At 48.7% G+C, this 13,800-nt stretch overlaps 1 protein-coding gene and 1 long non-coding RNA gene across 3 annotated transcripts in view; one reads left to right on the top strand and one right to left on the bottom strand.

Moving 5' to 3' along the window:
- ITGA5 (integrin subunit alpha 5) overlaps positions 1 to 9,606 on the top strand; it is a 33,660-nt gene extending 24,054 nt beyond the window's left edge. For both annotated transcript variants that reach the window (XM_078145610.1, XM_020966154.2), the window contains 6 exons: positions 417 to 563; positions 4,036 to 4,116; positions 4,269 to 4,382; positions 6,962 to 7,063; positions 7,249 to 7,371; positions 8,468 to 9,606. In XM_078145610.1, coding sequence (XP_078001736.1) covers positions 417 to 563; positions 4,036 to 4,116; positions 4,269 to 4,382; positions 6,962 to 7,063; positions 7,249 to 7,371; positions 8,468 to 8,551 — 651 coding nt within the window. In that variant the 3' untranslated portion in view covers positions 8,552 to 9,606. The remainder of the gene's footprint in view (positions 1 to 416; positions 564 to 4,035; positions 4,117 to 4,268; positions 4,383 to 6,961; positions 7,064 to 7,248; positions 7,372 to 8,467) is intronic.
- On the bottom strand, positions 2,114 to 11,630 carry LOC144454209 (uncharacterized). Its single transcript, XR_013482531.1, has 3 exons — positions 9,714 to 11,630; positions 3,032 to 3,234; positions 2,114 to 2,741 (listed from the first exon to the last, which is right to left on the bottom strand). It is a non-coding gene; the product is annotated as an uncharacterized LOC144454209 (long non-coding RNA).
- Positions 11,631 to 13,800: the final 2,170 nt, after the last annotated feature.

Below are 13,800 nucleotides of genomic sequence, written 5' to 3'. Positions count from 1 at the left end.
CAGGAGTAGGAGATAGATAATGAACCATCAAAGGAGGCTGAAAAGGACCAGTCAGACTGGTAGATGGAAAATCAAGAGAAGCAGCATCCCTGAGGCTAAGGAAGAAGAGTGTATTCTGTAGTGAGGGATGGTCAGCAGTATTAAAATCTGCAGAGAGGTCAAGGTGGATGAGTCCTGAGAAAAGGTGATTGGATTTAGTCACGAGAAGTTGTTGGTGACCTTGGAGACGTTAATCTCAGTAAAATGTGAAGAAGTCAGGCTGCAAGAAGTTGAGAAATAAGTAACCATGGGGTGGGGAAAGAGGGACTTAGAAATACGTACAGGTCAGTAGTGCCAAGATCAAGGTGACCCAGAGCTGAGGTCAGTACCAGGACTGAAGTGTCCCCCACTAATGGTTCCATTCTTCCTTTCCTCAGCTTGTCAACGATGGTCCCAGCTCCATCAGCAGAGGGATACTGGAGCTCAGCTGCCCGCTGGCCCTAGATGGTCAACAGCTCCTCAATGTCACCAAAATCTCAGGGCTTAGCAACTGCACATTTAGTCCCAACCCACAGGACTTGAAGGTAAACAAATAGGCATTGGGACCAGAGGGAAATGGGGGATGGGGAGGGATGTAGGATCTGAGCTCTGGGGAAGAGATCTAGGGCAGAGGACACTGACCCATTCCGTTTACTTCATGATCATTTATTATTCTGCCTGTTGTCTGTTGGGGAAGATACAAAGTTTAGGTGAGATGAAGTCCTTGCCCCCATGGATCTTAGAGGCTTGAGATGAGATATGATAGATATATATCATAGAATCACAGAATTTGGAAGTTGCAAGGGATCTCAGTGACCATCTGATCCAAACCATCCACAAAGGAATTCCCACTCTGACATACCAGATGAGTGGTTGTCCACCTCGTTTCAAAGAAAGGGTCTACAACCCATTGAAGGAACTTAACCCCACTCTTGCGTACCACTTATTGTGTGGAAGTTATTCCTGGCATCAAATCTACATGTGCTTCTGTGCAACTCAGTAATACTAATGCTAGTGTTTGTATAACATCTACTATGTGTTTTACAAATATGATTTCATTTGAGCTTCACAACCCTGATTTTTACATACCTTGTGAGATAAGTACTATTTTTATCCCCAATTCATAGTTGAGAAAACTGAGGCAAATACGGTTACGTGACTTGCCCAGGGTCACACAGCTAATAAGTATCTGGGGCCAGATGTGAAGTCAGAAAGATGAGTCATGATAGCCCTTCAAACATTTGAGCACAGCTGTCATATCTTCTGCAAACTAAACTTGACCAGGTCCATCTATCTTGACCTCCAGGCCCTTTGCCATCCTGGAGGCCCTCCTCTGGACCCTGGACAGCTTTTATCCATGTCCTTCTTGTGCCCAGAACTGAGCCCACTATTCCAGAAGAGGTCTGATCAGGGACAGTACAGTGGGATTATCACCTCCCTATTCCTGGAAGCTGCTCTTTTCATAATGGAGCCCAAGACACCCTAAGGTTTTCTGGCTGCTACAGCACACTGCTAATTTACATGGAGCTTTTGCAATTCACTCAGACCCCAAGATCCTTTTCAGAACAACCTCTGTCTATCTGTGCTTCCCTCATCTTCTACTTGGGGAGGTGTTGTTTTGTGCCCATGTGCCAGACTTTATATTTATCTCTATAGAATTTCATCTTATTAGATTCAGTCTGTCAAGATGCTTTTGGATCCCAACTCTGTCATCTGCTGTGTTAGCTACCCCTCCCAGCTTCATGTCATCCACAAAGTTGATGGGCGTTACCATCTAGGCCTTTATCCAAGTCACAGATAAAAACGTTAAACCACTCAGGGCCAGGCACTGAGCCCTGGAGCCCTTCACTTGAGACTTTCTGCTATGCTGATGCGGAGCCATCGACAACTTCTCTTTGAGTCTAGCCATCCAACCAGTCCTGAGTCATTGTCGTCTAATCCATACTTTCCATATTTTCCCAAAAAAGAGCATTTTTTAAAAAAAGAGCATATTTTATCAAACAATTTGCTAAAAATTGAAGTAAACTATATCCATAGCATTTCCCTGGTTTGCTAATTTAGTAATCTTGAAAAAAAATACATGCAATTAGTCTGCCATGACTTTTTTTAATGCTGGGTCTCCTTAAGTTACCTTAGTTAGAAGTACAGCATTTATTCATAGGTCCAATGCCACTGCTGATCAATAAGGAGGCTTTAGCCCATTTTCCAACCTAGGCCACTTGGGTTAGGCCAGTTTAGCTCAGACCCCAGAACTCAGGAATTCCACCAGCCTCAGACTCCCCCCAGTAGCAGAGATTTGAAGCATGTGCTACCCCACTCACCGTGACATATTGTCAATGAAGTCATGTTGGTTATTTGCCATTGTCACTTCTTTTTCTAGATATTAGACAACCTTTCTAGAATGTCCCCAAGAATCCACATCAAGCTCACTGGCCTGTGGTGTGCAGACTATTCTCTCCCCTTTATGAAAAACTAGGACAACATTTGCCCTTCTGCAAAGTTGTGGGACCTCCCCTCTTGTCCACGATCTTCCACATGTTGTTGACAGTGGCTCCCAGTGCCATCTGTCCGTTGTTTTGGGACCCCGGGATGTAATCCATCAGGGTCAGTTGACTTGAATTCATCAAAGGTGACTAAGTGCTCTCTTGCCATCTACTTATCTTGAGTATCAAATCCTTGTTTGCCGTTTTTATTCTGTCATTTCCGATGAAAAGGTCATTCTCCTTTGACAAAAAAACACAGAAACAAAATCAAAATTGAGCTGCTCTGCCTTCTCCCAGTCATCAGTTATCGTCATCCCATCCACCCTCCCGGAAAAGAAACAAACTAGAATTGAGCAGCCCTGCTTTCCCTCTGGCATCAGTTATCATCCTATCCCCTGTCCCTCCCTTGATCCTCCTTTTTCTCCCCAGATAACTTAAAAAGTTATTTTTATCATCCCTAGCTTCCCTCAAGAACCTTAGCTCCCTCTAATACTTTTTACGGGACTTACACTTACATGTACTTTACTTACATTTACATTCTTACGTTCGTCTTGTTACCAGGCCTTAATATCCTTTACTGTACATTTCTTTTAAAAGTCCAAATGAGTTCGTGAGTTTCCTGTGCGTCCACATTGCTCTCTAGAGAAGTTTCATTTTTGTTCCTCATTGGAATTATTTCTGCTTGTGTCTTCAGGATTTCCTTCTTGAGCATCTCTCAGGCCTCCTGGGCTGACTTTGGAAATATTTTAGTCTATGAGATCATACTTGTCTTTCCTCTGAACCCAACAAAGTCTGTTTTCTCAAAATCTAGGGTTTTTATATATCAGATTATTCCCCTCCCATCTATCATTATCTCTAGGTTTGAGTGGTCACTTGGGCCCCCCCCCCAGTTTCCCATCCTTCCCACCCTAGCAACTGTTTCCTCCCTATTAGTGAGACTTATATCCAAAGGAGGATTCCCCTTTATGGCTCCTCCACTTTTTGAAGAATGAAATTATTGCTAAGGCAAGGCAGGAAGTTACTAGACACTTTTATGGATTTTATGGATTTCATTCTGTCCTATAGTTAAGTGCATAACAGAAGTACAAGCAGAGAGCTTTGTACTGGAGGAAGTCTTTACAGGATGAGAGAGAGGAATCCAGGAAGGCTTCCTGGAATTTAAAAGGTGAATTCAGAAGGTGAAGGGAGGAAGGAAGGACATTCCAGGAAGAGGCACTAGGGAGAAGCCAGTGAGGCTGGTAGGAAAAGGGGAAAGAAGATAAGCACTGCAGACACTTACTAACTGTGTGACCTTGGGCAAGTCACTTAACCCCATTGCCTAACCAAAAAAAAAAAAAAGGTAGATACTTGCTGGAAAGAGGCAACAAAAGTAGTTATCTATGAAGTGAACTGAAAGGAAGAAGCTCTTGTGCTCAGCGAGATACTCGAACAAGGCTTTTCTAGAACAGAGATCCAGTGTAAACCAGACCTGAAAATTGGGTCATCTCTAGAAGGAAAGGGGGATGGAATCTAACTTGAGTTTATCTCCCTCCAGCTGGATCCTGAGGAGCCCCAGCATCGGCGGCAGAGGTGGGAGGCCTTAAGCCGGGGACCAGCCCCTGGGCCTCGAGTTCTGGTAAGTTTAGAATTCTGGGAACCCTGGGTTTTGGGGGTGTCTGGAGGAGTAGACTTGGGACCTAAGAGTTGCTGGAGGGCATGGAGCCAGGAATTAGAATAAGAGCTAAATGTCAAGACTCTCAGATCCTGGACACCTTACTTCTTCCTCAGAAATGTCCTGAAGCAGACTGTTTCGAGTTGCGCTGTGAGCTAGAACAGTTACACAGGCAGGAAAGCCGAAGTCTACAATTGCATTTCCAAGTGTGGGCAAAGACCTTCCTGCAGGTGAGAGCCTGATGCCTAACTTTTGTCACCCTCCCTCTCTGTCCCTGTCTGTCTGTCTTCCCCTTCTTCTGCCTCCCCTTCTCATTCCTCTCTCCTTCCCCCTCCTCCTTCCCCTCCCTCTCTGTCCCTGTATGTCTGTATGATTCCCCCTCCCTCTGCCTACTCTTTTCTTTCCCATCCCCTTTCCCTTCCCTGTCTGATTCTCCCTTCCTCTGCCCCCCTTCTCCTTCCCCCTCTTTCATTATTCCTGTCTGACTCTCCCTCCCTCTGCCTCTTCTTCTCATTCCTCTCTCCTTCCCCCTCCCTCTCTGTCTCCTCCTCCCTTTGCCTCCCCTTCTCCTTCCCCTCCCTTTGCCTCCCCTTTCCTCTGCCCCCTTCTCCTTCCCCTTCCCTCATTGTCCCTGTTTATCTGTCTCCCCCTCCCCCTGCCCCCCTTCTCCTTCCCCTCCTTCTCTGTTCCTGTCTGTCTCCCTCTCCCCCTGCTCCCCTTCTCCTTCCCCCTCCCTCTCTGTTCCTGTCTAATTCTCCCTCTCTCTGCCACCTCTTCTCCTTCCTCTCCCATTTCCCCTCCTTCTCTGTTCCTGTCTGTCTCCCCCTCCCTCTGCCTCCCCTTCTCCTTCCTCTTCCCTCCCCCCTCCCCCTCTTCCTGTGATTTCATAGGTTCAGCTCCCAGGCAGGAACTTTCTCTACCAATGACAGACTGGCATTTTCTCTGCCACTTACCCTGCCAGAGGCTTGCCTGGGGCCCAGAGAGGTCAAAGGGACTTGAGCGCAGGTCTTCCAAGGCTAGCTATCTATCTACTGCCCCATGCCAACCTTTATCATTAGTAAAAAGTTTTATTGATGCACCGGCATAATGGATAGAAGAGCAGTCTTGGAGTCAGGAAGACCTGAGTTCGAGTCCTGTTTCCGACACATATTAGCTGTGTGATCATGGTCAGATCATTTTAGCATTGGAGTGCCACAGGCTGATCCCTAAGACAATAAATTACAGCTGAGTTGCCAGGATAAGGAATATTTGGCATCCCGTAAACTGGTGAAATAAAGGGTCCAAGGCAAATCCCCAAAGTTGATGTATTTTTTCTTGCATCACAGTATTTTCCCATTATACACCTCCCTACACTGAACTTCCTCTTGTAGCCCCTCAAAAAGGTAGATAGTCAAAACCAACGGGCAAGGTGGTTTTATCTGGCAATGCGTAGCATTCAGTCCTCATAACCCCCATTTCTCTAGTAAAAGGAAATATGGTCCAGTATTCCAACTCCTGACTTTTCACCTCCAACTAACCCCACTTCCCCTACCTAGGGCCCCCCACCCTACATCTTCCATCCTCATCCTCAACCTCATTCTCCTTCTTCAAATTCCCAGCCCCAATATTTACCTCCCCCCCTTCTCTTGCCTATTGTCTGAGCTAAGGGTCCATGCTGCCACCTGGTGGGCAAAATACATATGGCAGCCTCTCCTTCCTGACCTCTTCAATGACAAAGAGCCAGAGAGAAATTCAGAAGGGATAGACAGAGACACAGAAATTCAAAGCAAGGAGAGAGATGGAGGGGGAATCACCCAATCAGACAAAAAGATACAGGCACGAGAGGAATGGAGAGGCAGACATGCTTTGGGAGACAATTCAGTGCAAATCAACATTTATTGAACACCGACTGTGTACACAGAACACTTTGCTAGGTCCTGGAGGGAATATTTGAATATATAGAGGACCCAAGATTCTGTTGGTGTGAGTTCTTCCTGACCCAACTAGCAGCAACTCTCCTCTGCCTCAGTAGATGGCCACTTTTTTGTCCAAAATTTCATCACCGTGTAGCCAAGCTAGTCCATGGATGACATAGGCAGTCCCTCTATCAGAACCTTTCCAGGTTTCCAGGTAGGACCTGTCAAAGGTTGCTCTCCACTGGACGTGACCTTCAGAGCTCATGGTTACCTCCATGCTACCATAAGGTGCCAGAGGAAGAAGACTCAAGGTGATATGGGGTGATGAAGGCATCAGATACAAAGCTTTAATAAGACAGGATCTTGCACTCTCACAGAGTGAGCGCAGTTAGGTAGTACAGTACACAGAGCACCAGCCCTGGCATCAGGAGGACTGAGTTCAAATCTGGCCTCAGGCACTTACTAGCTGTGTGATCCTGGGCAAGTCATTTAACCTCAATTGCCTCCCAAACAGGTAAACAATTGTGGTGCAAGGTACAACTTAAAATGCATGAGAGAGGGTCAGGCAAAGTTCTGAAAGAGACCTGAGATGAGGAAAGGTCATTACTGAGAGAATCAGGCAAGGCTCTATGGCTTTGGAGATGGATTTTAAAGGATGGGTTGACTGAGGATACTGTGAAGGGGAGACAGAAGGCTGGAAGGACAGAAACAATGCCTCGGTTTTCTCATCTGTAAAATGTTTGCCTAGATGACTTCTAAGGACCCCTTTCATCCTGTGATGATGTGAAGAGAGTCACAAAACCACAAGAAAAAAAATGAGAAACAAGAGATCTCTCCCCCTACCCCCTGGCAGATCCTGAGCTTATGGGGTAGGGGAATAGGGTTGGTCCTGACTTTCTCTTTTCCCCTGGCAGTGGGAACACCAGCCAGTCAGCCTGCAATGCAAAGCAGTATACAAGGCACTGAAGATGCCGTATCGTATTCCTCCTCGACAGCTGCCCCAGAAGGAGCTTCAGGCAAGTCAGGGACCCAGACTTCAAGTCAAGAAGTAGAGGGAGGAAAGTAGAGGAGAAGGGCTTGACTCATGGCAGTTGGGTGGGCTCATGTCCCAGGCCTAGGGCCCAGGGGAGGGCTTTGGGATCCAGATATAAGTTGAGAAGAAGCCTGGAGTCCCCTGAGACCCTTTTCTCCTCCCTTCCAGGTGGCAACTGCAGTGCAGTGGACCAAGGCAGAAGGCAACCAGGGGGTCCCACTCTGGATCATCATCCTTGCTGTGCTTCTTGGCCTCCTGCTCCTCGGCCTCCTCATCTACGTCCTCTACAAGGTCAGCGGCAAGCTCACACAAACTCCTTCCACCTCCCAGGCAGAACCTCCCAGCTCCCCCGCAATAATCTAACAGCCTCAATCATGACTACTCCCCCACAACAACTATGCTAGCAGTCCCTGTGGGGGCCATGGCCATGCTTTCAACTGCAACATCTGGGGAAAAAAAAACAGTGAAAAGGCTTTGAAGTAGGATCTTGGATTCACATCCTGACTCTGTGATTTGCTACCTTCATGACTTTGAATAAGTCACTTGATGTACTGGGGCCTCAGTTCCTCATCTACAAAATGAGGGAGCTAAACTAGATAGATGGCTGCTGAAGTCCCTTCTGGCCTTAAATCTGTGATCCTAGGATTGCAATCAACAGTGTGAGATGATCCAGTGGGCTCACCGGGCATGTTCCTGGTGATCGCCAAAGGCAGTGGGGTCAGCTCAGGTGCTCTGTCCTGTCCCAGAATGTGCTCTACTTATGCAGAACATACTGGGAGTCACTGCCCCTGTGGTGGGGACTCCAGCGGGATGAGGGGGAGCTGGGAGTTGGGAGTAGAGGACAGGGACTTTGTGCTAACAAAATGAGGATCAGGAGGAAAATGATGGAAGGGTATGACCAGAATCTCACCACTTATTTTGTGGCTGTCTGCCCCTCTCCCTCTGCCCACGAGATATTTCTTCTAACTTTCAAGAAACCAAGGAGAACTCCCCACCTAGATAATCCTGCCAGCTAGTCCAGGCAAGAGGAGGGGGAGTCATGCTGAAGTTGCTTGGTGCTTAGGGATCCCAGGGGGATTGAATTCATTGCTTTCCATCCTCAGTCTAAGATCTCTCCCTAGGACCCAGCTAACCTGCCTCCAGCCTCAGATAGCTCATTGATGTGTTTCCTGTGACCCCATACATTGCCAAGGCCATCTCATCTTCATGACCTTCATTATAGGCTCCCAACTCCCCCTACCCCATACTCTCCATCCCCTCCAGGCCAATGGGGCCCTTCCTAACTTTTACAGGCAGCATTCTGGAGTCAGTAAGGGGAGAAGCTAAGGGGTACTAGAAGGATGCATTGCAAAGAAGGCCTCACTTCTTTCTCTTCCCATGTCCCCAGCTCGGATTTTTCAAACGTTCCCTCCCGTACGGCACCGCCATGGAGAAGGCTCAACTCAAGCCCCCTGCCACCTCAGATGCCTGAGATCTCCCCCCCTGCCACCTCAGAAGCCTGAGACCTCCCTGCCCCGGATTCCTAATCCCAAAGGCCCTGTCCCTCCTCAGCTCACTGGGGCAGGGGGAGGGAGTAGGTGCTTCCTAAAGGTGCTTATGGTCAGGGAGGGGGGAATTTGGTCTTCCCCCACCCCGGCTCACAGACATACTTGAAGAGTCAGAGCTGGGAGTGGGAAAGCAGGGGACCCTCTCCCCAATGCACTGTGAAGGACCCAGATTATGGGGACAGACATAGGACCCTGCAACCCCGGCCCTTTGGAGACTTGGGACACAAAGTTCTTAGGAAATGGCTCCAGAACCAGAGCTGGGAAATCCAGTGCCAGATTCCTTGAGGACCAGCTGTAATTCTCCAGCTTCAAGTCCCCTAACAGGGGAGTCCTGTCCTTAGCCTTGTGAGAGACCCAAGGGCCAGAGAACCTTCTGGCCTGCAAGCCTGGAACTGTGTGGAGAGTGAATGCTCTGGACCCTCTGGAGCCAGCCCCAGCCCTGGGTTAAAAAGGAACACAGACCTAGGAGAGTGAGCCCAGGGGCTGGTTTAGAAGTGGGATGGCCCGTTCTGTGGACTCAGCACCCAGCTCGAAATGGAGCCAGAATTCAGATGAAGACGGATCTCCAAAGTGGTCTGGCACTGACTTAGAACCCCAGGGCTTTCTAGGACTACTCGAGGATTCCTGCCAGGCTAGGACTCCAGGTTAGACTGATGTAGCAGCTCACCTGGAGGCAAGTCCAGGACCTGACTCAGGAGAAGCTGGAATCCCAGGATGCCCAGGGCCCTAATGGGGACTCCAATAGAGGCAGCTGCCAATCTGGAACTTCAATTTGGCCTCATCCCAGGGCCTAGGAGCAAGAGGGCCTGCCTGCCTGCCTACCCTGGGCCAGGTGGTAGTTCTCCAAGCAAGAGTGTTCTTACAGCTGTATTGATGCTGCCTCCTCCCCTTCCCCGCCCCTCTTCCTGGCCCTGGGGACATCCGGGAACTTATTTAAACTCTTGCAAGTGCAATAAACTTGGCTAGGGGCCACCACTGACCACAGGCCCAACTCTGTTGTCCTCCACTATTCTGCCCACTGCCCCCAACCTCTATGTCCTATCAGGGGCCCTGGTCTCACTATCTAGCCTTGACCTCTTGTCTTACCTTCTCCCTGAGAATGGGACTTAGTGTGCAAGAGCTTATGGGCCCAGGTACCTGGAGAGAGAGAAACTGACATGAGGAGAAAGGGCAGGAATCCTCTTGGACTGGAAGCTTCAGTTCTAGAAGGACCCAGGTTGGGAAAGGGACCGGTGCTGAACATCAGAAGAATATCTATTGGTGGTAACAAGATGCTAAAAGTCCAGGGGAGTACTGGGACATGTCAAGCCAGGGAAGAGAAGGCTGAGGGGGTTACTGGACCTTTCAGTCCTCTAAAGCAGGGGTGGGGAACCTGTGGCCTTGAGGCCTCATGTGGCCCTCTAGGTCCTCAAGTGCGGTCCTTTGACTGAATCCAAACTTCACAGAACAAACCCTCTTAATAAAAGGATTTGTTCTGTAAAACTTGGACTCAGTCAACAGGCCCCATCCTAGGACCTAGAAAGCCACATGTGGCCTCCAGGCCACAGTTTTCACATTCCTATTAAAGCACCAGCTTGTTGAAGGGGGAGGGATTCTTCTCTTTTCTCTATCTGTCCTTTGGCCTGTAGCAGGAAAAGAGAAAATGACCTTAAAATGAAGTTGAGATTAGACTTGAGGAAGGATTTTCCATGATGTGTGCATTTGAAGGCCACTGCCCAGAGATTTTCAGGCAGGTAGAAGGAACTAGGAAACAAATGTCCTTCTTAGACTCAGGCTGCAATGGCAGGATTTAGCCACAAGAGGGCAGCTTAGTCACAAACCCATGCGATGGTGGCCCTACCCACCAAGTTGCCCTGTGGTCTCTGACCCAGCTCCCCACTCCAACCCAGCAGTATTTGTAGGTTCCCAAACATCCCTTGGGGGATGTGATGCTCTTTTCCTTCACCTCTCCTATACTTTCCAACACTTACCAGACTCAGAAGTTCCTTCTCAGAGCCCCTGGGGATGAAGAAGAATTGCCAGTTGAGGTATATGGGGAGGAAATGGAACAAGAAGAGTCAGGTTACTTTCATTCAGTCCATCCTAGTCCCTCTTCTCTTCGGGAATCTTCCAAAGTGTGTAGGGGGAGGAGAAGTGGAGGGACCAACCTCCCGGAGGAGTGAGAGAGCCCAAATGTGCGTTCTTAAGTAACCCAAACCCTTACTCCCTGCCCCCAGCCTCCCAGGTCCCATGAGTGTTTGTCTAGTAAACGAGGAGTCTCTCTCCTAAAGGCAGATCCAAGCTGTCTTGTGTGTGAGGGTAAGTGATTGGAGATAGGCAGACACGAGAGTGCTAGAGGATGCCTGTTTGTGTGCATCTATGACACATTTATAAGGGATATGTGTACCAGGAAGCCCAGAGAAGATCTGGGTCTTTCCCAAGGACACATAGCACATCATAACTGATTTAGAGTTCAGATCTAGAAGGGATCTTAGAGATCATTGGTCCAACTTCCTTATTTTATAGATAAGGAGATTGAGGTGATATGATTTGCCCAAGGTCATACAAGTAGTAAACAGAGGAGCTAAGATTCAAACCAAGATTCAGGTCTTCTGGCTCCTGTGGTCCTATGGAATTTTCCACTACATCAAGTAATCAGAAACAGTGCAAAATTTAACCCAGTTCAAGGTACAAATTGCTCCATCCCTAAATCTTAGGTTTAGACCTTACCTCCCCAAGATCTCCAAGCACTTAGAGAATGAGTGGGGCTTCTCTTCCAGAGGCCTGAGTAAACCAAGAGAACCTAAGAGAGGGGAGGAGCTGGAGTTTGGGATGCCTGTGCCCCCACCCTCTCTATGCCAGAGACTAGAGGAAGAACAGAGACCAGAAAGCTGAGTAGCTGAATGTTAGGGGGGGGGTGCTGCAGAGGGAACGCCAGCTGGCCAGCAGGAAGCTGATCTGGGGGTCTCGGGTTTCCCAACATCAATTAGAGCAGCCAGCCAGGCTCATTAGCAGCCTGGGGCGCAGAACTCATCAATAATAGATCCATTCCCATACTGCCCCCCCAATCCCAGCCACTCACCAAGATCACCCCCTCCCACTTCCACCCTTTCCTCCCCCTAACAATCATTTCTCCCTAGAGTCAGATGCCCTTCCACTCCAAGAGCCTTCTCCATTGTCCCCCTATCTTAGGGACTCTAATGAGGTATGGAGTGAGCATGGGTTATGAGGGTCAAAGATCTCTGTCTCTGTCTCTGAATTCATCTCTTTCCATGACAAACCATCCTAGACATGCTGTGCCTCAGTTTCCCTTCTAGAATATAACAATAGCTCATGTTTCTATGGCACTTTAATGTTTAAAAAAAATGTTCTCCCTTTCAGCACCCATATTATTATCCGCATTTTACAGATTAAGAAGCTGAGACTCAGGGCTTGTGACATAACCAAGATTCAAACGCTAGCTAGGTCTTCTTACTCAGGGCAGTGCTCTTTCCATTATATCACCCTGCCTTTTTAAGGCTACTCTGATAGGGGTGAGGGAGAAGGAGGAAGGAAGAGCAGGTCTGGGCTGACAGTTCCCTTTTCTTCAACCTATGAAAGATAAGGAACCAAAATGTACTTCTTCCTGGAGGCCGGCCAGCCAGCAAGAGCAGGAGCAGGAGAAGTCAGAAATAGGTGAGGACTGTGGCTAGATAACCTTGTCAGGCTCACAGATAAGAACCAGATTCTCCGAGGTCCCTCTGGCCCCTAACCTCCAACACCTGGGAGCCTAGATTCCAAGTCTCTGTCCTGAAACCTCCTTCATTCTCCTTGAAGCAGGACAGAACCCAGTTGTCCAGGACTCCAGTTTCCCAGTCCTGTCCTCCTGTCCTTGAAATCGAGCCCGCCTATCAGGGAAGGGAAATAGATCTTTTTCCCTCCCCCATTAGATCAATGAGAGGGGACATGGTGGAGGAGATCAAAGTGTCCCAAAGATGGGAACATGAGCATCTGACCTCCCATCGATCAACTCTCTGGGCCCTTTCCAGCTCTGAGTCTGTGATTACTACAGTCTTGAGATCCCAATGCCCTTCCCTCCTCAAGAACCCAGGAGTCTTGGCCTCTAGCCCTTTCCCCCCCTCCATAATCTGTCCACCTTGCTGTCACCCTCCCCCAGACTCATTCTGCCCTTCCCAGATCCCACAGAACCCAGCTGAACCTTCTCCCTCTGGCTTTCTGACTCAAGTTGTCCAAAGAATAGGCTCAGCATTCTGAAATTTAGGGGCTAGGACTACATGGTCTCTCTTTTTCCCTGCTCTTCTTTACTAAGGGCAGGTAACAAGTCCCAGGCAGGATTAGTTTCACCCATCTTCTCTACCACCTCCCTGAATTCCTGCTTATAATGCAGGACCCTGGTATTGATCCTTTCCCTTCCCAACCCCACCACCTGTTCTCTCCCCCTGCCTCTCCCTCTGACCAGAACCCAGGTGTACTGAGTCCAGCTCCAGATGCTGTCTGGGCCCCCCACCCCCACTGAGATCCAGATGGTATGCTTAGGCCCAGATCTCCTATCAGGACCCAAGTGCTCTGTCTACCCAGCTTACCCCCAATACACCCCAGCATGGCACACACCACAGTATTCTCTTCCCCAGGCTCATCCCTTCATGCAGGACCCAATTATCTTATCCCCCAGTCCATTCTTCCCTTCAGGACCCAGACATCTCATTCCTCAACCCATTCATTCAACTCAAGGCCTGGGTGTCTCATCCCCAAGCCCCAGGTTACACCCCTGAGATTCCAGTCAGCATCAGATCTCCCTTCAGGACTCAGGTGTTCTATCACACAAGTATCTCTATCACCCAGTTTACACTGCCTGTTCCCCTAAGTCCCTTACTCCAGGACCCAATTATCCTATCTATGTTCCAGCCCATTTTCCTTTTCAGGACCTAGGTATCTTTTTCTTCAACTAATTCATCACTCCCCCCACCCCCAGGGCCTAGGTGTCCTGTCTTCCAGGCCTAAATTCCCTCCGGGACCCAAATATCCTGTTCCTTCGTCCCAAGTCTATACACTAAAGGTACCCTTCTGCTCAGTCCTTAGACTGCCCCCAAGACCCAGGTACATTTTTGCTCATTATTCCCAAATGCCATCTCAGGAACCAGCTATTATGAACTCCAACCTACACAGTCCCAAGGGCCCAGGTCTCATCCTGTCC

The sequence above is a fragment of the Phascolarctos cinereus genome, unplaced genomic scaffold (genome assembly GCF_003287225.1).
Source record: "Phascolarctos cinereus isolate Bilbo 61053 unplaced genomic scaffold, phaCin_HiC Scaffold_1;HRSCAF=81, whole genome shotgun sequence".
Taxonomy (NCBI): Eukaryota; Metazoa; Chordata; class Mammalia; order Diprotodontia; family Phascolarctidae; genus Phascolarctos; species Phascolarctos cinereus.
The sequence above is the reverse complement of the archived record's forward strand: the minus strand, read 5'-3'. Positions and strand labels throughout refer to the sequence as shown.